We start from the raw sequence: 27,144 nt of genomic DNA, 5'->3' as shown, positions 1-27,144 counted from the left end.
CTCTTTCATGCCCAAGGTGCCGTCGGACTTCCATCTTAATGAGCCCTTGGTGTTGCCAGTTTTCTTTCCGTTGCCTCTGTCTCCGTCCGAGAGGACTTTGCACTCGTTGGATGTAGCTAGAGCACTTAAGTTCTACGTGGACCGAACGAAGAGTTTTCGTAAGACATCACAGCTATTTGTGAACTTTAGACCTGTGAACCAAGGGAAGGCTCTCTCGAAGGCTTCCATTTCCAGATGGCTCTCCAGCTGCATCATGCACTGTCATTGGTTGGCCAACCGACCGTTGCCCGGCCGTCCGAGAGCCCATTCGACCAGAGCGATCACTGCTACTACGGCGTTCTTGTCTGGACGCACACCTTCACGAGATTCTACTGCGTCGACCGGGACTAGAGTCGGCCAAGCAGTTCTGCGCAACCTGTTTGCCTAAAGGTGGGCCTGGTGAGGAGGTAAGAGTTGCTTAATGTTGAGTTTATGTAATGCTTAATGTTGAGCCTTTTTCCACCTCCCGTGGTTGTGCATGTGTGTTCTGCTATGTATTCTTATATTCATGAGCATGTGAATCCATGCCAGACCCCATGCTGGAGAAGGAACAAGTTACTTACCTGTAACTGTTCTCCAGCATGGGTCTGGCATGGATTCACATGCTCATGAATATTCCCAGTCAGGCTGGGAATCATAGGTAAAAGAAAAAAACAGTTTCATTTCTCCTAACTAAGCCCTTCCTCTGGCAGCTATCTTCAGATTTTTCCCACACGTTCAATTGTTGGGAGTCCTTGTGCTCAGCTCTCGAGCTTTTACTGCGGATTCCGCTTTTTGGAAGAGTTTTACTCAATTTTTCAGTCAATCGAGCCTGTGTGCTCCATCGATCTTCCTTCCGATTAACGAGGACCTGTTTCTCGGATTCTTCATCGCCCCTCAAGGGCGGATTTCGTTGAATTTCTTCGTGGAAGCTTCCAGAAGGTCTGTTCGGGCCTATAGCACGTGGATCATGCCTGGGGGGGTGGGGGGCAAGTAGGATTCCCCTTCCCTGTTCAAGCTGTGCTCCGACTGCGGGTTGCAGAATGTTTACATGTACTATAAACATTCCCAGTGCCTGTACTTCCTGTACCCAGCACATAAGGAGAATTGTGCGTTTTGGCATGAGCTCTCGAAACGCACATTGAAGGATCGACATAAACGGCTGGAAGAGTGGCTGCGGGCCAAGGCCTCTGCACCGGGTGGTTCCCAGGGGCATGCCTCTCCCGGATCCGGGAAAGCTGAGCGGGCTTCTAAGTTCTTTGAGGTCGCCCCTCCCACAGGGGTCCAAAATAAGGCCAAGTGGCGTTGCAGTGGGCTCCTCTGCGGGCAGGACGCGTTCGACATCTCCTGCTGCATCGGTCTCCAGTCAACGCTCTGGATCGTCATCCAAGAGGAAGTCTGATCACCCGGGCAAGCTGAAGGTGGCCCACGGAGACGACCAAGGAAAAGTCCAAACAGGCTACGGCATCCGGCCTACCTGTGACCGAGAAGGCCGGGGGGTGGGGTTGTGTGGGCCCGACCCAACTCCTAAGGCCACGCTGGAGAAAGGGACTGGCGGGACCACGCAGACCAAGCAAGACAAAGGGTCTGGCCTGGCGGTGAATGAAGGCCCAGGTACAGCAGACAAAGGCAGCACCTTCCATTGAGGTGGTGGCAGCATCCCTTTGGAAGGGCGCAAGGGCGGACCCGCAGGGTCGGCAACAGTGTCCCTTCCTCCCAGGAGGTAGACCTTGTTCGTACCCATTGAGAAGACCCCCTGAGAAGATGCCGATCATCTCCTCGAGGCAGTCTCCGCTGGACGTGAAGAAAGGGGGGGGCTTGAGGGCCTCCAGGGCACGGACATCTCGTTGGTCCAAAAGGAGTATGAGCTTGTTTATCTCGAAACCATCCAGGAGGACGTTGCCGATGAGGGAGACGTCAGAGGCACGGACGAGGATACAGTCGAGGAACCCCAGGACGACTAGGGCCCTAGCCCTGCTCCTGTGCCCCAGCTGCCTATGCCTGCCCCTCAGTCTCCGCTGAGACCCCGCTCTGTGGACAACTTTTGACTCTTCATACGTTGGTATCCGAGATACAACAGAGGATACCGGTGGCACTGCCACCCGCCCCGCCTGTGGCCCCGGTGCCCTCAGCCCTGTGGTCAGCGGGGGAACCGGCGAGGAAGAGGCACCCAGTGCCTCCCTGCCACTCTTCACCACCACCCCGTGCAGGTGAGACTGGGTCGGACACGTCTATGACGACGGCGGGATGGGGGACCTCCCGTCACCTTTGCCCAGATCCACTCCTCCGGACCAGATTGGATCGTTCCATGCGATGATCTCCAGTGCATCAGAGATGTTCCAGCTCACGCCGGAGTTGGAAGGGCTCTCATGCCAGGCGAATAGAGAGACTACCCTCTCAGTCCCTCTCCTGGATGACATTTGAGATGAAGAGCTGATGCTCATGAAGAACCCTTCTACAGCCCCAGCTAAAAGGGACTGCCTAGAGAAGAAGTATAGGGTGCTGGACTCTGTGCCTAATTGCTTGCGGGCCCAGCCGTCACCGGACTTGCTGCTTTCTGCAGCAGCCATGAATAAGTAGTCTGGCTCAGCGTCTTCTGCAGCAGCCACCCCTCCTGACAACTAGGGTAAGAAGTTGGACACGATGGGAAGAAGCGTTATCTATTCTGCGGTGACGACCATCAAGGCCGCCAATGCCCTCGCCATCGTGGCACGCTAGGACCGGAAGCATTGGTTCAAGCTGTCTCCTCTACTGGACTTCTTCCCTGATGATAATAGGTCAGAAGCTTTGGAGATTCTGCTGGAGGGAGAGGTGGCGTCTGATCACGCTATCACGATGGCCACGGACATCGCGACGCGGGATTCCGCCAGATGGGCAACAGTGTTTGCCTCTGTCGTGACTGGCTCAAGGCCACCAACTTCCAACAAGAGGTCCAAACCAGGGTTTTGGACATGCCCTTCTACGGGGCAAACTTTTTGGAAAGACAGTGGATGAGTCCCTTCAGGCCATCAAGGCGGATACAGAGACAGCACGTGCCCTAGGCACGCTTCAGCAGTGACAGCCATTCTTTCGGTCCTCAGGAGGCAAGTCTACCCAATCTTTGAGAAGTTTTGGCGGGGGCTCCTGTTACACAACCCTCCCGCTCTTCAGCCCAGGAAACTAACAGGGGCCGTTCCAAGGCCTTCAGAGGAGGAGGCCCATCGACCTCCAAGCTGTTGGGCCCCCACCCACGCACCCCCGGTGGGAGGCCAGGTGGGGAACTTCGTCAGCGTGTGGAAGACCATCTCCACCGACCATTGGGTGCTGGATGCTCTCGCCCACGGACACACATTATAGTTAGTACAAAGGTGTCCTCGAATACCACCAGTGACCCGGCTGGAAAACTACGTCCCTCAGCCTCTGCTGGAGGTGAGGGCCATGTTAAGGAAAGGCACGATATACCTTGTCCTAAAGCGACTTCGGGGATAGAGTTTATTCATGGTACTTCCTCGTACGAAAGAAGACCGGGAGCTGAAGGCCCATCCTCGACCTGCGACGACTGAACAAATACATAAAGTCCCAGAAGTTCTGGATGGTCACTCTTCGGCACATGCTCGGACAGCTGGAAGAGGGAGACTTTGTCGTTGTTTCTGCGCTTTGTCGTTCAGGGAAAGCATTACCAATTCAAGGCCCTTCTCTTCGGACTGAAGTTAGCGCCCAGAGTCTTCAAGTGCCTGGCGCCGGTGGTGGCCCATCTATGACCGCAAGGCATTCACGTCTACCCTTACTTGGGCGACTGGTCATACGGGCCAGATCAAGAGAATTTGCCGTCGACCACACAGCGAGGACCGTCCGCCTCCTGACGGATCTGGGGTTCTCAGCGAACTATGCAAAGTCCTGCTCGAGTCCATCACAGGACGCACTGTTCCTGGGATCCCAACTTAACATTGTGTCATACCTGACGTCACCATCGGAAAAGAGGATAGCGGCCATCCTGGGCAAAGTGCTGCTAGCACTGAAGATCGCCACGGTGAGGGCTATCAAGTCACTGATCGGCATGTGCTCATGCATTTCTCATCCTGCTCTGCAGGTTATGGATGCACCCACTGCAGGAGTTCCTAGATGCCTGTTGGGTACAGGTGTCCGGAAGCTTCCATGACAAGATTGCTCTCGACAAGGGTTTCTGTCGGACGATAAGGTGGTGGGGCGTGCACTCGCATCTGACCGGAGGCGCAGATTTCCAGACCCCACCACACCAGGAGATGGTCACGATGGACGCTTCCCTGGAAGGATGGGGAGCCCACATCGGAAGTCTTCACGCCAGAGGCCTATGGCTGCAGGAGGAGAAGACGTTGCACATCAACATTCTGGAGCTACGGGCAGTGTTTTGGGCCCTCTGATCGTTCCTGCCTTCCCTCAAGGACAAGGTGGTGCAGATCTTCAGACAGTACCACCACAATGTTTTACATCAGGAAGCAAGGGAGCACCAGATTCCTGGTCCTCTCAAATGAGATGTTCCTCATTCCGTTTCATCTGGCAGGATTAAAGAACACAATCGCTGCCTCTCTGAGCAGGGAGGTTCACTTTTATCACGAGTGGGAACTTTGGCAGGACCTAGTGGAGAAGCTTCTCATCAATTAGGACAACCCCCAGATCGACTTGTTTGCGACAGGGACGAACACTAAGTGCCGGAGGTTTGCCAGCAGGGGATCATGGGGGATGCATTCTCATTCCCTTGGGACGGCCTCATTCTGTATGCGGCCCCCTCCGTTGCTGTTGCTTTGAGTCATCGGTCAACTCAGACAGTGCCGGAAGAACCTTGTTGCACCGGCGTGGCCGAGGCAGATCTGATACCCGAACCTTCTCAGCATGTCAGTGTCTCCGCCAGTCAAGCTGCCAGTGGTCGCAGATCTACTCGCCTTCTAAGGAGGTGCCATTCTTCACCACAATCCAGGGTCTCTGAACCTGAAGGCCTGGCTCCTGCAGCGCTAGAATTCGGTGTATACATTCTTCCGGCAGACTGCAAGGAAGTGCTTGCAAAAGCTAGTGCTTCATCTACTTTGAAATGCTACATTGGAAGGGATTGTGTCCTCAGACGTATTCCACATCTGACAGTTGTGTCCCACAGCTGTGCACCTGGGAAACTTTTCAGCAGAGGGTATCCTGCGTCGATTGCGTCGAGTCGATCTCCATCGACGGACTCCGTCGAGGGTCGACGTCACCGGATGTTATATATAGGATGCACGGCGCCCGTTGCCTCAGTTCCATTTTTTCCGACATCGAACGTGTTAGCTTCGTTAAACTCGGCGCACCTCGTGGATTCTTTGAATCTCTTATGGCTATTTCTTCAACCCCTCCGACTCCAAGGTCCAGGTTTAAGACTTGCCGGGACTGCAAGTCCAAGATGTTGTTGACTGACCTGCACCGTATTTGCTTATGGCACGACACTGACTCCTGGCCTGCTCCAAATGCCAGTCTCTGACAGCCAAGGCCTTGTGTGAAAGGAAGGGGAAGCTCCGTGCAGGTAAGCCTTCGAAAAAGTCCCGTAAAACCGGATCGAAGTCTAGGGTTTCCACTGACGACTCGAGGGTAAACTCTCCGCATCGGGAGGAAGCTCGAGGTTCTCTGTCCTGGAGTGGTTCCCACCATTCCTCGTCTTCGTGGCACTCTCGGAAGCGCCGAGACCGGTCGCCTTCCCCGTCCTCTTCGGAGGATGGTGCTGTGCGTAAGGTCGCCTGTCCCACGAAGTCCTCGACGCTGGAGGAGTGGGCAGCGTTTAAAGAGCAAACAATGGCAATTTTCCAGTCGCAAGGCACGGTTCCTGTCGCGCCTTCTCACGAAGCTGGCAGAGAACGCTCTCGATTCGCTGCTAGCACGCCTTCGGGTTCCCACCGGGATTCGCTCCGGGAGCCCTTGAGGTCCCTTGCAGACAAAAGCCATCACAGGAGGCGTGCGTCCAGGTCTCGGTCCTCGTCCCCAGCAAGACCGTTGCAGCCTGAGGAGGTATCGACGCTGACGTCGACTTGTTCGGGGCCGGGTCAGTCAGACTCGGACGATGCTGTTCCGTCTTATCAGCCCACGCCTGTGGCGGTGTCAACGCCGAAGGTCTCGGCGTCGACATCCTCGACACGGATTCCGGTGTCGAGGCTCTCGGCGCCATCCTCGCTTTTTGGGCGTCATGTCTGAGGAGTTTCCTGCAGCTTCCTCTGTCTGGGAGGTCGTTATTGGGCTCCAGGTGCTCTTCTGTCAATTTGGCTGGCTTTTCCAAGCCTTTGCCTGAACTTTTTGAAGAGGAGGAAAGATCAGACATTGAAGATCCTGTTTCTCAGGGTGATGCTCCGGGATTGTTGGGTGACAGTCCATTGGAGGAGTTGCGGCAGTCCCTACATGACGCCAGTGGCCTAGATACTTCTCCGGAAGTTGAGTTTGGAAGGCCTGAGCCAGGGGCTCATGCAGACTCTTCCTATAGGCGGCTCATGTCTAGGGTTTGCGAATACCTGGGGTGGTCCAGTCCTCCTGAGGATTTTATTCAGGATGACCTTACTGACATCTTGGACCAAGGTCCCCCCTCTGACGCGATATTGCCCTTCCATCTTACATTGCAAGAAGGGTGTCATCGGCTTGGCAGGCCCCGGAAACGCTTCCGGCAGTCAATAAGAATTTGGCGAAAAAGTACCGACCATCTGTTAGCGCCCCCTGCTGTTTGTCTACTCGCCCCACTCCTGAGTTTGGTGGTTCAGGCGGCTATGGCCACCTAGAGGCAGAAGGTGTACCCTACCATCCCTCCGGATAGGGACGACCAGCGCTTCGACGGATGGGCTCGGAAGGTCTTTTTGTCAGGGAGCATGGCACTGAAAGCTGTCAACTCCACATGTGCCCTGGCAAGATTTACACACTCTGTGGACCTGTATTTCCTACGCGGCTGAGCATATTTCCGAGGGGGAGGAAAGGGATGGCTTCCTAGCCATTGTGTGTGATGGCAAGGATGCTATGTGTGAATCCCTTCAGTGGGGGTTGGACACGGCAGACTGTGTAAGCCAGTCCATGGCTGCGAGCACCGTACTATGCAGGTTTGCGTGGTTGAGGAAGTCGGGGGTTTGCTCCTGATGTGCAATCCCGTCTTCTGAACATGCCCTTTCCTGGCGTTCATTTATTTGGCAGCAAGGCTGACGAGAGCCTTGAGATGTTGCAAACCTCCATAGCTGCAGCGAAGTCTTTAAGCGCTGCAGTACATCAATCTCCGCCTTTTCGTCCTAGGGGACAGCAATGGAGGGGAGGTTCTTTTTAGTTTTTTTAGTTTCTACTCCTCTTTTCGTAGATCGAGAGGAACTGCCAGTCAAAAGGGGCCACCGTAAAGGGTACCCGTGGTGGAAAACAGGGTACTCGGGGTGCCAAAGTCACTTGGGCAGTTGCCTCTTTGCCCTCAGACACTGCTGAAGCCGCGTCGTCAGTCATGAGGCCATGTCACATGTTTCGCCGGTTGGGGCAGACTTGCGCAGCATCTTGGAGAATGGCGTGCCATTACTTCGGATGTGTGGGTTCTGGATACCATAGCCAACGGCTACTGCCTTCCCTTCCTTCAGCGGCCTGATTACAATCCACCGGGGAAGCTTTCTTTGAAGCTTCCGGATCCGCTCCTTGCGCAGCAAATTCTATCCCTGCTGGAGAAAGGCGCCATAGTTCTCCAGCATGGGGTCTGGCATGGATTCACATGCTCATGAATATTCCCGTCGTCAGGCCGGGAATCCTCGGTAAAGAAAAAATCTGTCAGTTTTGTTTCTGATCTGTCTTTCTTAGTAACCAATCACTGATCTCTGGGTCATACTGCCCCCAGCCAATGACTGACTCTACCTAAGCCCCTCCCCTGGCAGCCATCCTCAGATTTTTACCGCACGTTCAAGTGTTGGGAGTCCTTGTGTTTTAGCTCTTGTGCTTTTACTGCGTTTTCAAGAGATTTTTCTCATTTTTTCGGTTAATCGAGACTCAAGCTCCACCGTTTCTACTTCCGATAACGGGGACCCGTTTCGGAATTCTTCTACGCCCCTCAAGGGTGAGGATTTCGTCGAGTTACGCTTCTTGGAGGATTCCAGAAGATCTGTGGCCTACCTAAACGGACATGGCCCAGGACAAGGGAAACTCGACGCACGGATCCAAGCTGTTCAGGAGCTGCCCAGGATGCGGATTGCAAAATGTTTTCAAGGAGGACGAGCATTTGAAATGTCTCTACTGCCTTCATGAGGACAAGACGCACGTGGAGAAGGACTGTGCCTTCTGCAAGAACCTGTTGTAACGGACCAAGCAAGATCGTCGATCTCGCCGCCTAGCTGGAGAAGGGCACAGCAGGTGAGAAGGCTAAGAAAAAGTCTGAGCGGTCTTCTAAGTCCCGTGGGGGCGCCAGAGGTTCCTTGCCACCGCAGAGGGAATCCTCTTTCCAGACCGTCGTTAAGACCCCCGTGAAGACCCCGGCGGAAAAAGAGGGGGGGGGGGCGGTGGCCATTACGGACTCGGATTCAGCCTCCGAGGAAGATTCGGTGGAAACCATGGAAGGCCTCAAAGAGAGGTTCATAGGCCTCAACGAGAGGTTCGATCCCAGGGGAAGGTTCCTGCTGATGTGATCAAAGATAGCGACGACAAGGGCCCAGTGGAGCAGCTATTTCTTCTGTCGCAGCCATTACCCGAGCCCCAGGATAGCTCGGCGGCCATTTTGTTGGCGATCCAATCCTTATGTACTGAGATAAGGACGAGGTTACCACGGACCCCGACGGAGGATCCAGTCCCGTCGGGAAGCCCTCTGAACAAGCGGAGGAGAGTCCACCCCGCTCCGCCCTTCGTGCCCGCGAGGCCTGTGGACCCCTCATCCCCCCTCGTCGGATCCTCGGGAGGATACGGCGACAGATACAGCGACTGGGACGGACGACGACGGCGATGAGACAACGGACATCCCGTCATCACCCCCTTCAAACCCCCCCTCAGGCCTCTCAGCCTGACGAAATTGGCTCTTTTCACGCCATGATAGCCAGGGCATTCGAGCTCTTCCAGCTCTGCCCTGAGGAACAGAAAAAGGGGGGTTTTCTTTACCAACGACGAGAGGCCAATAGAAAGACGGTCCTCGCGGTGCCGTTGCTCGATGACATCTGGGACGAGGGGCTGGCTATCATCAAGAACCCTTCCACGACACCCGCCAAGAGGGACAGGTACGAGTAGTAGTACAGGGTCCCCGATGCCGCCCCCTTGTGCCTCAGGGCCCAGCCCACGTCGGACTCTCATCTCCGCAGCGGCCAAGAAGAAAGCAGCGGGTGCGGCTGCTTCAACTTCCACTTCCCCGCCGGACAGCGAGGGCAAGAAGTTTGACTCCATGGGACGACGAGTCATTTTGTCGGCGGCGACGACGACGATTAAGGCGGCCAATGCCTTAGCGATTGTGGCCCGTTACGACAGGGCACTTTGGTTCAAGATAGCTCCTCTGCTAGACTTCCTACCGGACGACAAGAGGGCGGAGGCCCTACAGATTCTGCAGGAAGGTGAGGTGGCGTCGGATCACGCCATAACGGTGGCAACAGACATTTCCGGTACCGGATTTCGCCAACTGGGCAATGGGGTTTGCCTCCGATGACGAGGATGACTCAAGGTGACGGACTTTCGCCAGGACGTCCAGACCAGAGTGTTGGACATGCCGTTTGACGGCAACAACCTGTTTGGAAAGACGGTGGATGAGTCCCTCCAGGCCATCAAGACAGACACGGAAACAGCTCGAGCCCTAGGAGTCCTTCAGCAACGGCGGCCCTTTCGGAGCTCTGGAGGCAGACAGGGAGCCTCCAAGGGATCCAGCGGTGGCTCTTCTACTTACTGCCAGGCGGCCCGCTCCGAGGCCTACAGAGGCCGCGGCAAGCAAGGAGGGTCTCGCCGCCGTCGGCAAGGAGGCCAAGGCGGCAAGGCCTCTTCCAAGCAGGACTGAACCGGCCATAGCGTTGAGCCCCCACCGAAGCACCCCAGTGGGAGGCCGGCTGACGAAGTTCGTCAGCGTGTGCGAGTCCATCTCCACCGACCGTTGGGTGCTGGACACCCTGGCCCGCGGACACTCGCTGGAATTTCAAAAGAAGTGTCCTCGCATTCCTCCCGTGGCCAGAAAGGAAAATCACGTCCCTCAACTGCTGTTGGAGGTAAGGCGATGCTCAAGAAGGGTGCCATCGAGCTCGTCCCCAAGAGGCTCCGGGGCTCCGGAGTATACTCAAGATATTTCCTCGTCAGAAAGAAGACAGACGGCTGGCGCCCCATCCTGGACCTGCGTCGGTTGAACAAGTACATCAAGGCACAGAAATTCAGGATGGTCACCCTCCAGCACGTGCTGGGACACCTGGAGGAGGGCAACTTCCTATCATCACTGCACCTGGAGGATGCTTACTTCCACATCCCCATTCTAAAAGGACACGAAGTTCCTCAGATTCGTAGTCCAGGGGCGTCACTACCAATTCAGAGCCTTGCCGTTCGGATTAAAGTTGGCACCCAGGGTGTTCACCAAGTGCCTCGCACCTGTGGCGGCGCGGCTGCGCCTGCAATGGATCCACATCTACCCCTACCTGGACGACTGGCTAATCTGTGGAAGGTCAAGAGAACTCGCCGTCGAACACACCGCGAGGACCGTGTGCCTGCTCACGGAGCTGGGATTTGCCAACAACTACCCCAAATCTCATCTGGTCCCGTCGCAGGTGGCACTGTTTCTGGGAGCGAAGCTCGATACAGTGAAGCGATTGGCATCTCTGTCGGAAGAAAGGACGAAGGCCATTTTGGGCAAGGTGCAGCGCCTGTTAGCCAGGGATGTGGCCCGAGTGAGGTCCATCAAGTCCCCCTTCGGGATGATGTCCTCATGCATCTACCTTGTGCCCCTTTGCAGACTTTGGATGCGTCCGCTACCAGAGTTTCTCGACGCCCGCTGGATTCAAGCGGCAGGCAGCTTCGAGGACAGGATCCCGCTCGACGAGGAGTTCCGTCGGGCGATTCTATGGTGGCGTGCCCGTGTGCACCTCGCGGCAGGCATGGACTTTCAGGCCCCGGCGTATCAGGAGACGGTAACGACGGGCGCCTCCCTGGAGGGATGCGGGCCCACACCGGAGATCTCCACGCAAGAGGCCTCTGGCTCCCGGAGGAGAGGTCTCTTCACATCAACATCTTGGAGCTACGAGCCGTGTTCTGGGCGCTCAAATCAAAGTGGTGAGGATCCTCACCGACAACACCACCACGATGTTCTACTTCCGGAAGCAGGGAGGCACCAGATCCCCAGCCCTATCCAAGGAGGCCCAGGATCTGTGGCACTGGCCCGTCGCCCAGGGGATGTTTCTGGTTCCCTTCCACATGGCAGGAATAAAATACACCATCGCCGACTCACTCAGCAGGGAGCTGCGCTCGTGCCACGAGTGGGAACTACGCCAGGATCAGGTGGATCGGCTCTTTCAGCGGTGGGGCAAACCCTAGATCGACCTGTTCGCAACGGCGACGAACTTCAAGTGCCAGAGGTTCGCCAGCAGGTTCGCACAACCGAGGAGCATGGGCAATGCTTTCTCGTTCCCCTGGGACGGCCTGTTCCCGTACGCGTTCCCTCCGTTGCCGTTCCGTCTCACCAACCAGCTCAAGACGTCCAGGTGCAGGATGATCCTCGTCACACCGGCGTGGCCGAGACAGATCTGGTTCCCGGACCTTCTGGACTTGTCAGCGCCCCCACCTATCAAGCTGGCTACGGACGCGGATCTTCTCTCCAGAGAAGGAGGCGCCATTCTCCATCACGACCCGGAGTCGCTGAACTTGCAGGCTTGGCTCCTGCAGCACTAGTTTGGTGGATACGATATCCCAGCTGACTGCAGAGAGGTTCTTGCAAAAGCCAGGGCGTCCTCAACTCTCAAATGCTATGGACATAAGTGGAAGAGGTTCTCTGTCTGGTGCTGTGCACAGAAGATTAACCCTCTGCGGATTACGGCCCCTCAAGTATTGCCGTACCTACTGTCGCTGGCCAAAGCTGGACTAGCTCACGCCTCCATCAAGATACATCTGGCTGCCATTTCCGGATACACCAGTACTACAGGACGGGCGTTCTTGTGGTCTCATCGCCTGGTGAAGGAATTTATGAAGGGACTATTCCGATCGTTCCCGCCGGTGAAGGCCCCTGCCCCGGCGTGGGAGCTCAATGTGGTGCTGACCAGGCTCATGGGTGCCCCATTCGAGCCTATGCATTCGGCACCGCTGAAGCTCTAGTCGTGGAAGACAGCATTTCTTGTGGCCATCACCTCCGCACGAGTGGGAGAGATCCAGGCCCTATCTTGAAAGCCCCCATACTTGACTTTTCACGACACGAGGGTGGTGCTGAGGACGCACCCCTCCTTTATGCCCAAGGTGCCGTCGAACTTCCACCTCAACGAGTCCTTGGTGTTGCCAGTTTTCTTCCTGTCGCCTTCGTCTCCGGCCGAGAGGATTTTGCACTCGCTGGATGTGGCTAGAGCGCTGAAGTTCTACGTGGACCGCACGAAGAGTTTTCGGAAGACATCACAGCTGTTTGTGAACTTTGGACCTGTGAATCAAGGGAAGGCTGTCTCAAAGGCTTCCATTTCCAGATGGCTCTCTGGCTGCATCAAGCACTGTCACCGGTTGGCAAACCGACCGCTGCCCGGCCGTCCAAGAGCCCATTCGACCAGAGCGATCGATGCTACCACGGCATTCCTGTCTGGTGTGCCCCTGGTTGTGCATGTGTATACTGCTATGTTCTCCAGCATGGGGTCTGGCATGGATTCACATGCTCATGAATATTCCCCGTCGTCAGGCTGGGAATCCTCGGTAAAGAAAAAACCAGTATCAGTTTCGTTTCTGATCTGTCTTTCGTAGTAATAACCAATCACTGGTCTCTGCGTCATACTGACCACAGCCAATGACTGCCCTCTACCTAAGCACCGCCTCTGGCAGCCATCTTCAGATTTTTACCGCACGTTCATGTGTTGGGATCCTCGTGCTATTGCTCTCGAGCGTTAGTGCTATTTTTTCGCGCTTTTTCACAAAAACTTCGATTCTTTCGGTCAAAAGAGCCTCAAGCTCCACCGATCCTACATCCGATCAACGGGGACCCGTGTCGGATTCATCTGTGCCCCTCAAGGGTGAAGATTTCGTCGAGCTACACTTCGGAGGACTCCAGAAGCTTCTCAGGCCCGGTCTCGGAGATGGCCCAGGAGAAGGGAAGCTCGACGCCCGGAAAGCTGTTCAGGGCCTGCCCTGGATGCCAGCTGCAGAACGTCTTCAAGGAGGACGAACACTCTTTCTGCCTTTACTGCCTTCATGGGGACAAGACGCACGTGGAGAAGGACTGTGCGTTTTGCGGCAACATGTCGGAACGGACCATGAAGGACCGCCATCAACGTCTCGCCAGCTGGCTGGAGGGTAAGAGCCCGTCTGGCGAGAAGAAGAAGAAATCTGAGCGGTCTTCTAAGACCTTTGAGGGCGCCCCGGCGACGGGGGCCCAACATAAGGCCAAGCACCGCGAGTCCGCTGGCACCGGGAGCGCCGAACGGTCGGGCTCTACGGGCGCCAGGCAGGGCGCACCCTCCCCGGCACCATCAACCACGAGCCAACGCTCTGGGTCGGGTAAGAGGAAGGCCGAGCACCCGGCGAAGCTCCTGGAGAGACCCCGGTCGAGCTCTAAGGCAGAGGAGGAGCGTGGCAGTGCCCCCTCCCTCAAGGATAAGGCGGTGAGCGCACCTAAGGTGGTGAAGGCCTTGATCCATTCGACCAAGCCCTCTATCGAAACGGTCGCGGCGGCCCTGGCCCAGCCTGTGGAGGCTGCACCAGTGGTGGCGGCCTCGGGGCCCAGAATCTCCCTGCCTCCTCGGAGGGAGTCTTCTTTCGTGCCCATCGATAGGACCCCCGTGAAACCCTCCGTGGGGAAGAAGGGGGGGCAGGGCGTCGTCGTAGATTCGGCCTCAACCTCAGAAGAGGAACTGATCGAGGTCTTAAGCCACGGCCTAGGCGTGGAACAAGACCAGCCCGTCGGAATGGGCCCCGACGCAGGTGACGACGACGACATCGTCGAGGATACCGACGGGGCCCCTGCTCGCCCGTCGGATTCCCCTCTGCCAGCGCCGCAAGACAACTCAGCGGCCATTTTGTTGGCTATACAGTCCTTATGCTCCGAGATAAGGACGAGACTACCGTTACCGACGGAGGAACCTCTCCCGTCGGGGGATCCAGAACCGGGACCTTCTGGTGTTCCCCCTACCAAGAAAAGAAGGATCCATCCACCGCCTCCTTTTCAACCGTCGCGCCCCGTCCAGCCCTCCTCCCCGTCCACCCGAGGGGATGATACGGGGACTGACACGGCAGCGACGGGTACGGACGACGAGGCATACGACGAGGATTTTCCGTCGTCGCCTCCCACCAGGGCTTCTCCGCCCGACGAGATTGGATCGTTCCACTCAATGATCGCCAGGGCATCCGAGCTTTTCCAACTCTGCCCTGAGGAGAAGAAAAAGGAAGGCTTCCTTTACCAACGGCGCGAGACCAAGAGGAAGACGGTCCTCGCAGTGCCTCTGTTGGACGACATTTGGGATGAGGGCCTTTCCCTCCTCAAGAACCCTTCCACGACGCCAGCGAAAAGAGACCGGTACGAGAAAAAGTACCGGGTCCCGGACTCGGCCCCCCTATGCCTCCGGGCGCAGCCTACCCCGGACTCCGTCGTCTCCGCGGCAGCCAGGAAGAAAGCGGGGGGGGGTGCGGCCTCCACGTCGACTTCCCCGCCGGACGGCGAGGGAAAGAAATTGGATGCCATGGGACGCAGAGTCATCTCGTCGGCGGCGACGACGATTAAAGCGGCCAACGCCTTGGCTATCGTGGCCCGCTACGACAGGGAACTCTGGTACAAGATAGCTCCCCTGCTGGATTTTCTGCCGGACGACAAGAGGGCGGAGGCCCTTGAGATCCTGCAGGAAGGTGAGGTGGCCTCGGACCACGCCATCACCGTGGCGACGGACATCGCCGACACTGGGTTCCGCCAGATGGGCAACGGCGTTTGCCTTCGACGTCGCGGATGGCTCAAGGCTACGGACTTTCGGCAGGACGTCCAGACCAGGGTCCTGGACATGCCCTTCGACGGGAACAACCTGTTTGGGAAGACAGTGGACGATTCCCTTCAGGCCATCAAGGCGGATACTGAGACGGCCCGGGCCCTTGGAGTACTGCAGCAACGGCGGACGCCCTTTCGGAGCGGCGGAGGCAAGGGCGCCTCCAAAGGTTCCGGCGGCGGTTTCGCTTCCTACCGTCAAGCGGCCCGCTCGTCGTCGCAAGAGGCCTACAGAGGACGAGGCAAGTCTGGCGGCCCCCGCCGTCGTCGCCAAGGAGGCCAAGGCGGCAAGGCCGCGTCCAAGCAGGATTGAACCGGCCGTGGGGTCGGGCCCCCACCGAAGCACCCCGGTGGGAGGCCGGCTGGCGGGCTTCGTCAGCGTGTGGGAGTCCATCTCCACCGACCGTTGGGTGCTGGACGCCCTGGCCCGGGGCCACGCGCTCGAGTTTCAAAGAAGGTGCCCGCGCGTCCCCCCCGTGGCCAGGAAAGAACTTCACGTCCCTCAACTTCTCCTGGAGGTAAAGGCGATGCTCAGAAAGGGCGCCATCGAACTCGTCCCAAAGAGGCTTCGGGGCTCCGGAGTCTACTCGCGTTACTTCCTCGTGAAGAAGAAGACGGGAGGATGGCGCCCCATCCTGGACCTGCGACGCCTGAACAAATTCATCAAGGCGCAGAAGTTCCGGATGGTCACCCTCCAGCACGTCCTGGGTCAGCTGGAGGAAGGAGACTTCCTATCGTCGTTGGATTTGGAGGATGCCTACTTCCACATTCCCATCCTAAAGGGGCACCGAAAATTCCTCAGATTCGTGGTCCAAGGGCGTCATTACCAGTTCAAAGCCCTTCCCTTCGGACTGCGGTCGGCACCCAGGGTTTTCACCAAGTGCCTCGCACCGGTGGCGGCGCAGCTGCGCCGCGAGGGGATTCACGTCTACCCCTACCTGGACGACTGGCTCATCCGCGCCAAGACGAGGGAGCTCGCCGTGGTCCACACGGCAAGGACCGTCCAACTCCTCACGGACCTGGGATTCTCCGTGAACTACGCCAAATCCCACCTGGTGCCCGCGCAAGTCGCACTGTTTCTGGGAGCGAGGCTCGACACAGTGTCCCTTCTGGCCTCCCCGTCGGAGGAGAGGACCAGGACCATCTTGGGCAAGGTGCAACGGATGTTGGTGGCCGACGCGGCCAAGGTGAGGTCCATCAAGTCCCTCCTCGGGATGATGTCTTCCTGCATCTACCTCATTCCCATGTGCAGGCTCCGGATGCGCCCGTTGCAAGAGTTCCTGGATGCGCGCTGGATCCAGACGACGGGCAGCTTCGAGGAAAGGATCAAGCTCGACGAGAGTTTCCGACGAGCGATACGGTGGTGGGGCACCCGCGCGCATCTGACGGCGGGCATGGACTTCCAGACCCCAGCCCACCAGGTGACTGTGACCACGGATGCCTCCCTAGAAGGGTGGGGAGCGCACACCGAAAATCTGCACGCAAGGGGACTCTGGCTCCCGACGGAGAAGTCCCTGCATATCAACGTCCTGGAGCTCCGTGCAGTGTTTTGGGCCCTCAGGTCCTTCCTTCCGTCCCTCAAGGGCAAGGTGGTGAGGATCTTCACCGACACCACCACCATGTTTTACATCAGGAAACAGGGCGGAACCAGGTCCCCAGCGCTGTCCAAGGAGGCGCAGGACCTGTGGCATTGGGCCGTCGCCCAAGGGATTCTTCTGGTGCCGTTTCATCTGGCAGGGATAAAAAACACCATCGCCGACTCACTCAGCAGGGAGCTGCGCTCGTGCCACGAGTGGGAACTACGGCAGGATCTGGTGGATCGCCTCTTCCGACGGTGGGGCACACCCCAGATCGACCTGTTCGCGACGGCGACGAACACCAAGTGCCGGAGGTTCGCCAGCAGGTTTCCCCAGACGAGGAGCATGGGCGATGCTTTCTCGTTCCCCTGGGAGGGCCTGTTCCTCTACGCGTTCCCTCCCTTGCCTCTGCTAATCCGGCTCGTCAACCAGCTCAAGAGGTCACGGTGCAGGATGATCCTCGTCGCACCTGCGTGGCCGAGGCAGATATGGTTCCCGGACCTTCTGGACTTGTCGGCGTCCCCGCCAATCAAGCTGCCGGCGGACGCGGATCTACTCTCCAGGGAAGGAGGCGCCATCCTCCACCACGACCCGAAGTCGCTGAACTTGCAGGCCTGGCTCCTGCAGCGCTAGAGTTTGGAGGATACGACATACCGGCCGATTGCAGAGAGGTTCTTGCAAAGGCCAGGGCGTCCTCGACTCTTAAATGCTACGGACACAAATGGAAGAGGTTCTCTGTCTGGTGCTACGCACAGAAGATTAACCCTCTACGGATTACGGCTCCCCAAGTGCTGCCGTACCTGCTGACGCTGGCCAAAGCTGGTCTGGCACACGCGTCCATCAAGATTCATCTTGCTGCGATCTCCCGATACACCAGAACCACGGGCCGGACGTCCTTGTGGTCTCATCGTCTGGTGAAAGAGTTCATGAAGGGACTGTTCAGATCGTTCCCGCCGGTGAAGGCTCCGGCCCCGGCGTGGCAGCTCAACGTGGTGCTGACCAAACTCATGGGACCTCCGTTCGAGCCTCTGCACTCGGCCCCGTTGAAGTTTCTATCGTGGAAAACAGCTTTTCTCGTGGCCATCACCTCCGCACGACGAGTGGGAGAGATCCAGGCCCTTTCCTGCAAGGCCCCGTACTTGACTTTCCACGACACGAGGGTAGTGCTCAGGACGCACCCCTCCTTCATGCCCAAGGTACCGTCGGACTTTCATCTCAACGAACCCTTGGTGTTACCTGTGTTCTTCCCGTCGCCTTCGTCGCCGGCTGAGAGGACTTTGCACTCGCTGGATGTAGCTAGAGCGCTGAAGTTCTACGTGGACCGCACGAAAGGTTTTCGGAAGACGTCACAACTCTTTGTGAACTTTGGACCTGTCAATCAGGGGAAGGCTCTCTCGAAGGCTTCCATCTCCAGATGGCTCTCCGGCTGTATCATGTACTGTCACCGGTTGGCAAACCGACCGCTGCCTGGCCGTCCGAGAGCCCATTCCACCAGAGCGATCGCAGCTACCACGGCGTTCCTATCTGGTGTGCCCCTGCTGGACATATGCAGGGCTGCTACGTGGAGGTCGACGCACACCTTCACGAAATTCTACTGCGTCGACCGGGATTCCAGGGAGGAGTCCAGGGTCGGCCAAGCAGTGCTGCGCAACCTGTTCGCCTGAGGTGAGCCTGGTGAGGAGGTAAGATGCTTAATGTTGAGTTGATGTGATGCTTAATGTTGAGCCTTTGCCACCTCCCGTGGTTGTGCATGTGTGTACTGCTATGTATTCTTTATTCATGAGCATGTGAATCCATGCCAGACCCCATGCTGGAGAAGGAACAAGTTACTTACCTGTAACTGTTGTTCTCCAGCATGGGTCTGGCATGGATTCACATGCGAACCCTCCCGCCTACCCCTCTGCGGCTCTTCACTTGGTCATACTGCCACTTCACGTGCTTCCAAATCTGAAGATGGCTGCCAGAGGCGGTGCTTAGGTAGAGGGCAGTCATTGGCTGTGGTCAGTATGACGCAGAGACCAGTGATTGGTTATTACTACGAAAGACAGATCAGAAACGAAACTGATACTGGTTTTTTCTTTACCGAGGATTCCCAGCCTGACGACGGGGAATATTCATGAGCATGTGAATCCATGCCAGACCCATGCTGGAGAACAACAGTTACAGGTAAGTAACTTGTTCCTATTCTTTTATTCATGAGCATGTGAATCCATCCCAGACCCCATGCTGGAGAAGGAACAAGTTACTTACCTGTAACTGTTGTTCTCCAGCATGGGTCTGGCATGGATTCACATGCGAACCCTCCCTCCCCCTCTGCGGCTCTTCACTTGGTCATACTGCCACTTTACGTGCTACCAAATCTGAGGATGGCTGCCAGGGGAGGGGCTTAGGTAGAGGGCAGTCATTGGCTGGAGGCAGTATCACCCAGAGATCAGTGATTGGTTACTACTAAGAAAGACGGATCAGAAACGAAAATGACACTGATTTTTTTCTTTACCGAGGATTCCCGGCCTGATGACAGGGAATATTCACATAGTTACAGGTAAGTATTGTTCCAACTGGTGCCTGTAGCGGAGAGGAAAAAGGGATGGTATTCCCCTTATTTTTTGATCCCAAAGAAAGGCTGCGGATTGAGACCCATCATGGACTTGCTTTAGTTGAACAAGCTTCTCAGGAAGGACAAGTTCAAGATGGTCACTTTCTCAAGTCTTCCAGGCCCTTCAACTTCAGGATTGGTTGGTGTCTCTGGACTTCAAGGATGCTTAATTTCATGTGCCGATTGATCCCAAGGACAGGAAGTACCTGAGGTTCGCGGCTGGCGACTCGCACTTTCAGTTTGGGTCCTGCCGTTTGGATTGACCTACGCCCCGAGGGTCTTCACAAAACTGATAATGGTGGTGGCAGCGTACCTCAGGAGAGGGGGGGGATTCACGTCTACCCCTACCTGGGTGATTGGTTGATCAGGGCGCGTTCTCCCAAGCAAGCCCTGGATTATCTGTCCGTAACCTGCCATTCCCTGCCCACAAGCTGGGCTTCTCCCTAATTTTAAAGAAGTCACATTTGACACCTTCCCAGCGGCTCCAATACATCGGAGCAGTGCTCGACACGTCCCTGGGGCAGCGGTCGCCTCCCCAGGTGAGGGCTCATCCCATTTTGCAGATGGTGGACACGTTTCAACGTGCCCAGAGTCTCCCGGCTTTCGAATTCTTAAGGTTGCTCGGTCTCATGGCATCCTGCGTTTTTCTGGTGCCAGAGGTCAGACTGTGGATGAGATCCCTGCAGTGGGCTCTAAATATGCAGTGGTCGCAGTTCTCCGGGAAGATGTCGGATCCCGTTCAGATTTCGATCTCGGTCACCCAGGATCTTCTATGGTGGGCCGATGAAGGAAATCTTTTAAGGGGGGACCTTTTTGGCAACCATGGCCGGAGGTGACTATCGTGACGGATGCCCCCCTCACAGGAAGGGGCGCTCATGCCAACGAGTTGACAGCCAGCGGCCGTTGGTCTCCGTCGGAGTCTAGACTCCACATCAATCTGTTAGAGCTCAGAGCCATCAGGCTGGCCCTGAAGGCTTTTCTGCCATCTGTGCGGGGTAAGACTGTCCTGATTATGACGGACAACACGGTGGACATGCACTACCTCAACATAAAGGGTGGGGCAGGGTCACTCCCGTTGTGCAGGGCGGCGATACAGCTCTGGTTCTGGGCCATCCAACTGGAAATCTCAATCTCGGCAGTTCATCTGGCTGGAGACGAAAACGTGTCGGCGGACGCTCTGAGCAGGCAGAGCACGGTCTCTCATGAGTGGGAGATAGCTCAGGAAGTCCTTTTGGAGATCTTCGCCCTTTGGGGAACCCCACAAGTGGATCTCTTCACCACCAATGTCAACTGGAAGTGCGAGAGATTCTGCTCGCGGGAATTTCCACCAAGAGGAGCCTTAGGGGACGTGTTCATAGTGGAGTGGTCGTTCCCACTGCTGTTAGAGTTTCGTCCAATCCCTGTCATTCCTCAGGTGTTGCGGAGGTTCGATTCCCAAATGATCCTCATTGCACCAGATTGGGCCTGGAGAGCGTGGTACCCGGACCTTCTCGACATGTCCATCTGCCCTCCACGCTGTCTTCCCTACCGAGACAATCTGCTCTCACGGGAAGGGGGTCAGGTTTTCCATCCAGAGGTCAGGTCTCAACCTTCACACTTGGTATCTGAAAGGTTGAGATATAAGGATTGTGACCTCCCAGATGACGTGATGGAGTTGTTGCTTTTGGCCAGGTGGCTTGCAACAACATCCCTGTACCATTTGGCGTAAGTTCTGAGACTGGTGCAGGGGTCGGAATGTGGATCCTTTCCAATGTTCCATTCCTATGGTGTTGTCTTTTTTGCTTTCTTTAGCCCACAAGGACCTTCAAGTGTGTACCATTAATGGTTACCTGGTAGCGCTGTCTATATTTAAGCGCTCGTCTGAAGTGTTCTTACTTTAAGATTCCTTTGATTTCACAGTTTCTGAAAGGACTGTCTAATGGGTTTCCACCGTCCCCTTTCCAGGTGCAAGGTTGGGATTTGAATTTGGTCTTAAAGTTCCTGATCGGAGCTCAGTTTGAGCCCTTCCATTCTTGTCCGTTGAGACGGTTAACTTTTAAAACTGTTTTTAGTTGCGATTACTGCCGCACGCAGAGTGAGTGAATTGCAGGCACTTTCTGCCAAGCCGCCCTTTACTGTTTTCTATATGGATAGGGTTGTCCTGCGGGTGCGACCTTCTTTTTTTACGAAGGTTGTGTCTGAATTTCATTTGAGCCAGAAGGTGGTTCCTCCAGCTTTTTATCCTCCTCCGCATCCTGATAAGGAAGAGGAGAGGCTCCATAGGTTGTATCCTAAGAGAGCTTTGAGCTTTTATCTTTCACGGATGTCCCCGGTCAGAGTGGACGATCAGTTCTTTGTAGGTTATGCTGGACACCGCTTGGGTCAGGCTGTTTCCAAACAGACCTTGTCCATATGGATTATTTTGACTATCTCTGAATGCTACCGTTTGGCCGGGAAGGACCCTCCGGTAGGCTTACGGGCTCACTCTACTAGGGGTGTGGCTGCCTCCACGGCTCTACAAAGGGGTGTTCCTATTCGCAATATTTGTGAAGCTCTCTGCATACTTTTGTTAAACGCTATTCCCTGGACTCCATCCATGGGCTCCCTGGACTCCATCCATGGGCAGGATTTGGCCTTTGGTAAGGCAGTCCTCTAGTCAGCCATTTGATTGGGAACTCTACATTTCACATTCTCAATTCTTTCCCTCCTCCATAAGTGTGATACTGCTTTGGGAGTCTGTCATAGATGTGGAATAAGTCAGAGGACACAATCCCTTCGAAGAACAAGTTACTTACCAAACTGGTAACGTTCTTTCGATGGGATGTTCCTCCAGCCTGCCCCTCTGGAGAATTTCCTCTGTGATTGCAGCTTCCATTCCGCAAGGCTGTAGGCTGCTATACTGGCAGGAGACTGGTGTCAGATATTCTGAGGGAAAAAACTTAACGGAGGCAACAGACGCCGTGCATCCTATATATAACATCCGATGATGTCGACCCGCAATGGATGCCCTCGAGCGACATCGGATCGACGCAGGACGCCCTCTGCTGAAAAGTTTCTGAAGTGCACAGCTGTGGGACACAACTGTCATAGATGTGGAATACGTCAGAGGAACATCCCATCGAAAGAACATTACCATTTTGGTAAGTAACTTGTTCGACTCAAGTGGAAGAGATTCGCTGTTTGGTGCTGTTCCCAGAAGATTGACCCTTTGAGGTTCGAGGCCCCTCAGGTGCTTCCATATTTGCTGTTGGCTAAATCGTGGCTGGCTCACGCCTCCATCAAGGCTCATCTAACGGCTATCTCCCGCTACACCAGATCCCCAGGAAGACCCTCCAATTCGTCAAAGGACTATTCCGCTTGTTCCTGCTGGTGAAGGCTCCTGTCCCGGCGGCGTGGGAGCTTTATGTGGTGCTTGCTAGGCTCATGGGACCCCTCGTTCGAGCATATGTATTCTGTTCCACTTATGTTTGTCACCATCACCTCTGCACGAGTGGGTGAGATCCAGGCCCTATCCTGTAAACCACCGTACTTGACCTTTCACAAACGATGGTGGTGCTGTGAATGCACCCCTCCATGCCCAAAGTGCCAACTGCCATCAGACTCATCTAAATGAACCCTTGGTGTTACCTGTACTTTTTTCCGACTCCTTCGTCGCCGGCGGAGAGGACTTTGCACTCGCTGGGTGTGGCTTGAGCACTGATGTTTTATGTGGCCCGCATGAAGAGTTTCCAGAAAAGCTCTCAACCTTTTGTGAACTTTGTTCCTGTGAACCATGGGAACGCCCTGTCAAAGGCTTCCATTTCCAGGTGGCTCTCCGCTCTATCACCGGTTGGCAAACCGACCTCTGCCTGGCCGTCTGGGAGCCCATTCCACTAGAGCGATCGCTACTACAATTGTGTTTGTCTGGGGTGCCCCTGCTGGACATCTGTAGGGCTGTTACGTGGAGGTAGACGCACACCTTCACGAATTTCTACTGCGTCAACAGGGATTCCAGGGAGGAGTCCAGAGTCGGCCAAGCAGTGCTGCGCAACCTGTTGAGCAGATAAGAGATGCTTATGTTGAGCCTTGCCACCTCCCATGGTTGTGCATGTGTGTACTGCTATGTATTCTTTATTCATGAGCATGTGATTCCATGCCAGACCCCATGCTGGAGAAGGAACACGTTACCTGTAACTGTAGTTCCCCGCCATGGGTCTGGCATGGATTCACATGCGAACCCTCCCGCCTACCCCTCTGCGGCACTTCTCTTGGTCTACTGCCACTTTACGTGCTACCAAATCTGAAGATGACTGCCAGAGGAGGGGCTTGGATAAAGGGCATCATTGGCTGGGGGAGGTATGACCCAGAAACCAATGATTGGTTGTTGGGAGAAACACAGTTCAGAAATGAAACTGATTTTTTTTCTTTTACCGAGGATTCCCAGCCTGACGGCGGAAAATATTCATGAGCATGTGAATCCATGCCAGACCCATGCTTGAGAACAACAGTTACAGGTAAGTAACCTGTTCCTTATTTTCTTTTCTTTTACTAAAGGCTTTAGCAGCTGCATCTTTCACTTGTTGGTGCCACCAAGCCCGCGCTGTGCCCTCTCCTCGCTTTTGTGCAGCTGGCCATTGCTGGTAGGATGGGCTTTATTTGCCGGTTGGTTGTCATCTCAATAAATTAAAAGCATTGGTTTGTAACCACACCAGACAAGCTTCAGCCCACAAATCCTTAAAACTAGTTATGGGTCTCTCATTCGTTCCAAACAGTTAAAGAAAACATATAGTTAAGGGATGGATAAGATCTTCACATCTGGTATCTGATTCCATGATACTTTGCTCAAAACGTAAGTGAATTGTAAGAGGCAGTGTCTTCTAAGTGCATATCACTCCAGTAAGCTGTCCTGGTATAAGAGGTTGGGGGTCCTGGTTTAATTACTTTGTATTGCATAACGGTGAAAATGATGTTTCTGTTCAGATTTTAGTGTTCAGAATTAAGCTGTTGCAGTTTATTAACTTGTGTTGTGTCTGTTTTCAGAGTACAAGAAGATCATCCAATTATGTCCTTTACAATTTCAAAAAATGGGCGATTAGCTTTGTTAAATGTAGCAACTCAGGTAAGAAACTCTGGAAGCCACCTTGGTGACTCCAATGAGAAATGCCTCTTGCTTTTAAATCAAGCCTTGCTAGATCTTGACAAGTTTCTTACCAATTAATCAAACAGAATGTTTCCTTAACCTGTCTGTTTATCTTTCTTCCATGAAATTAGAAAGCATGTATTAGAAAAGTAGAATGGTTAGTAAAAGTGAACTGCATTACTCCTATTTAGTGAAACAATGAGTATAGGGCATCTGGACTGTATTTGACACTATTAACTGCTGCAGTGTGCCTTGAAAAACAACTGGAGTCTGCTTGTTAACGCGATATGGCAAGAAATCATCCCAAAGAAGGTATGTCGAGGACAAGCCTTCAGAAATGGAAGTGCGGTGGGTATATGCTTAGAAGAAGTGGAAGGTCCACAGAGGTGTAGTTTTCCTTTTAAAGATAAGTTCCTTTCTTGTGCACAGAGAATGGCTGTTTTGAAGACCCAAGTCCTTTGTGTGACTGTCAGTTCTCCCTTATCTGTTCAGATGAACTGCAGGGTCAGAAATGCTTGTTGCATATCTGTGTGATCATGGAAGGAGACACAGACTGATTCAAAGTATAACAAAAGCTTTTAACAACTGTCAGGATGGATTAAGGCTTAACTTGCCGTGTGCTATGGTGGGATTTCCCTACCTACAGAAACTAAGGAAAGTCTGTGTCAATATGTTGAACTGAAAGGTCTGTCTGTGTTTAAAAACCTATACTTGCCCTCACAATTAATATAAAACCATGTGTAGGGATGTCCACCATAAACTAAGGAGTGTTCCAGAGGTAAAGTTCTGAGCTATTTCCAGTTCGGGCTTATTCTTCAGCTTCTTTTTCCCAAATGTCAATAGGTTCATTACAATGTTCAGTTTACCTTGCTTCGGACTTGAAGCAATGAAATTCCATGCTTTTGTAAAGGTCAGCATGCCCTTCCCCAAGTTCAATACAATTTCAGGGCCACCCCTGTCTCGGAGTTCCCGTCCCCAAGATCATTATCAAAAGGCGACGCAAAAGACTGCTCTTGGAGCTTTGGTTTCGTATCTCAACAATTCTTTACAACTTAGGGTTCCCTTCCCCAAGTCTTGTATACACCAATGGTTGGTTTCTTTCTTCCACAACTGTAAACTTCCTTGTTAGCATATAGAGGTTCTCTGGTCTTAGTGCAGTTTTAGACCACACTGTCCACTCGTTCCAGGTCTCCTTCAGTGGTTCAATATTCAGCCAAACAAGTCGTTTCTCCAATGTAGCGCCACAATTTTAAAAGACAAATGGTCTCTGAACATTAACTCCAACTTTTCCCTCAGTCTTTCATTTAACTTGGTTTCCCAATTACTTTCAGTTTATTCATTATTTAGCAAGTTTTCTTCGTCCCTTTTCTCCAGTGTTTTAGAGATGCAGGTTTTGCTTATTTCATTCAGTTTAGTACTCCAAAAGGGCAGCCTTTTATGTTCTTTTCAATATATGTAACTTTGTTAAATTTGGTATTCCAAAAATGCTGCTTTGTTTCATTCAATTTGTTAATCAACAGATGCAACTTTGCTTCTTTCATTCAGTTTTGTTCAAGAAAGGCAACTTTGTGTGTTTCATTCAGTTTGGTATTCAATGAAGGCATCTTTGAGTATTTTATTCAGTTTGCTATTGGTTAGGAAGGTTTTTCTGAAGTCCAGGGACTTTGTAAAACCATTCAGCTGAGACAGTACAAGACTCCACTCTTAGTTATAAGGCTGTACCACCTTAGTTCATGATAGCCTAGACAGAGCAGCCAGGCTTATCTTGGGAGAGAGAGGGCTGTAGAATCAGTACAAAGACATTGTATTATACCTATGGTCTAAAAAACACTGAGACACTAATGTAAAAATAAACGGTTTATTTAACTACAAGTAGTCCCAGATAAATCTTAGGGCTGACGAAGTACTGTCACATTATATATAACCACAATTATAAAAACACGGCGCTATGCTTTAAAGTTCATAGACCAAAGAATAGACCTTATTTAGAGAACGAACAGTCTAGGTAAGTCAAACTTTGCATACACATTAGAATAGTTTGCACCTAATCTTGGGCAGTAAAACCAATAGTTACTTTTGGATTACCTTCAGTAATACAAGGGTAATAGACCTGAACAGTTGTACTGTGAAACTGGGCAAGAAATCACTTTGTAAATCAACTGGACAATATACTTTTTAGAATAGTGGGACACTTATTCCAGGAACAGTAAAAACCTAGAACTGCATTTGTGATGAGTTTTACTAGGTAAGTTAAACCTAAGGGTGTAATACTATTACAGGTGGTTTTTCAGATCACAAACCGATTCGGATAAGCAACCTATTCTAGGATGGCACACAGGTAAGTAAAACCTGTACACTTTTTTTAAAGGAACTATCAGCAACTTAAAGGCAAGTGTAAACCTAACACTCTTTTTGTCTGTTTAAAACAGACCAGGGAAAACAAAACCCAATGTTACTCTTTATGTCATAAGGTTGTTCTAGGTAGGTAAAACCTAAGGCCACTTATTCTGGACAGGCTAACAGCAAGTCAGGGGAAGCAAGACCCAATTGGGGAGACTCGTATATCTATCCTAACATGAATAGTGAAGTGGAACCAACAGCATTACTTTTGGGAAGAGGCACAACCAAATCACAGGTGAGTATCATAACCTTGCATCTACTTTCTGTTAGAATGGTGAAACATTTTCCAAGGAAAGAAAGAGGTTACATATACTTTTCAGAATGGCAACACATTTCTAAGGTAAGTAACTAACTTTTGCACACTTGTTATTCTTTTTAAGGAAGAACC

At 53.7% G+C, this 27,144-nt stretch overlaps 1 protein-coding gene across 4 annotated transcripts in view; it reads left to right on the top strand.

The window, feature by feature from the left end:
- Positions 1-27,144, top strand: part of WDR26 (WD repeat domain 26) — a 1,161,882-nt gene that overhangs the window by 803,672 nt on the left and 331,066 nt on the right. For all 4 annotated transcript variants that reach the window (XM_069608652.1, XM_069608650.1, XM_069608651.1 and 1 more), the window contains one exon: positions 24,257-24,335. In XM_069608652.1, the coding sequence (XP_069464753.1) occupies positions 24,257-24,335 (79 nt within the window). The remainder of the gene's footprint in view (positions 1-24,256; positions 24,336-27,144) is intronic.

The sequence above is a fragment of the Ambystoma mexicanum genome, chromosome 4q (genome assembly GCF_040938575.1).
Source record: "Ambystoma mexicanum isolate Mex_15411 chromosome 4q, UKY_AmexF1_1, whole genome shotgun sequence".
Taxonomy (NCBI): Eukaryota; Metazoa; Chordata; class Amphibia; order Caudata; family Ambystomatidae; genus Ambystoma; species Ambystoma mexicanum.
The sequence above is the reverse complement of the archived record's forward strand: the minus strand, read 5'-3'. Positions and strand labels throughout refer to the sequence as shown.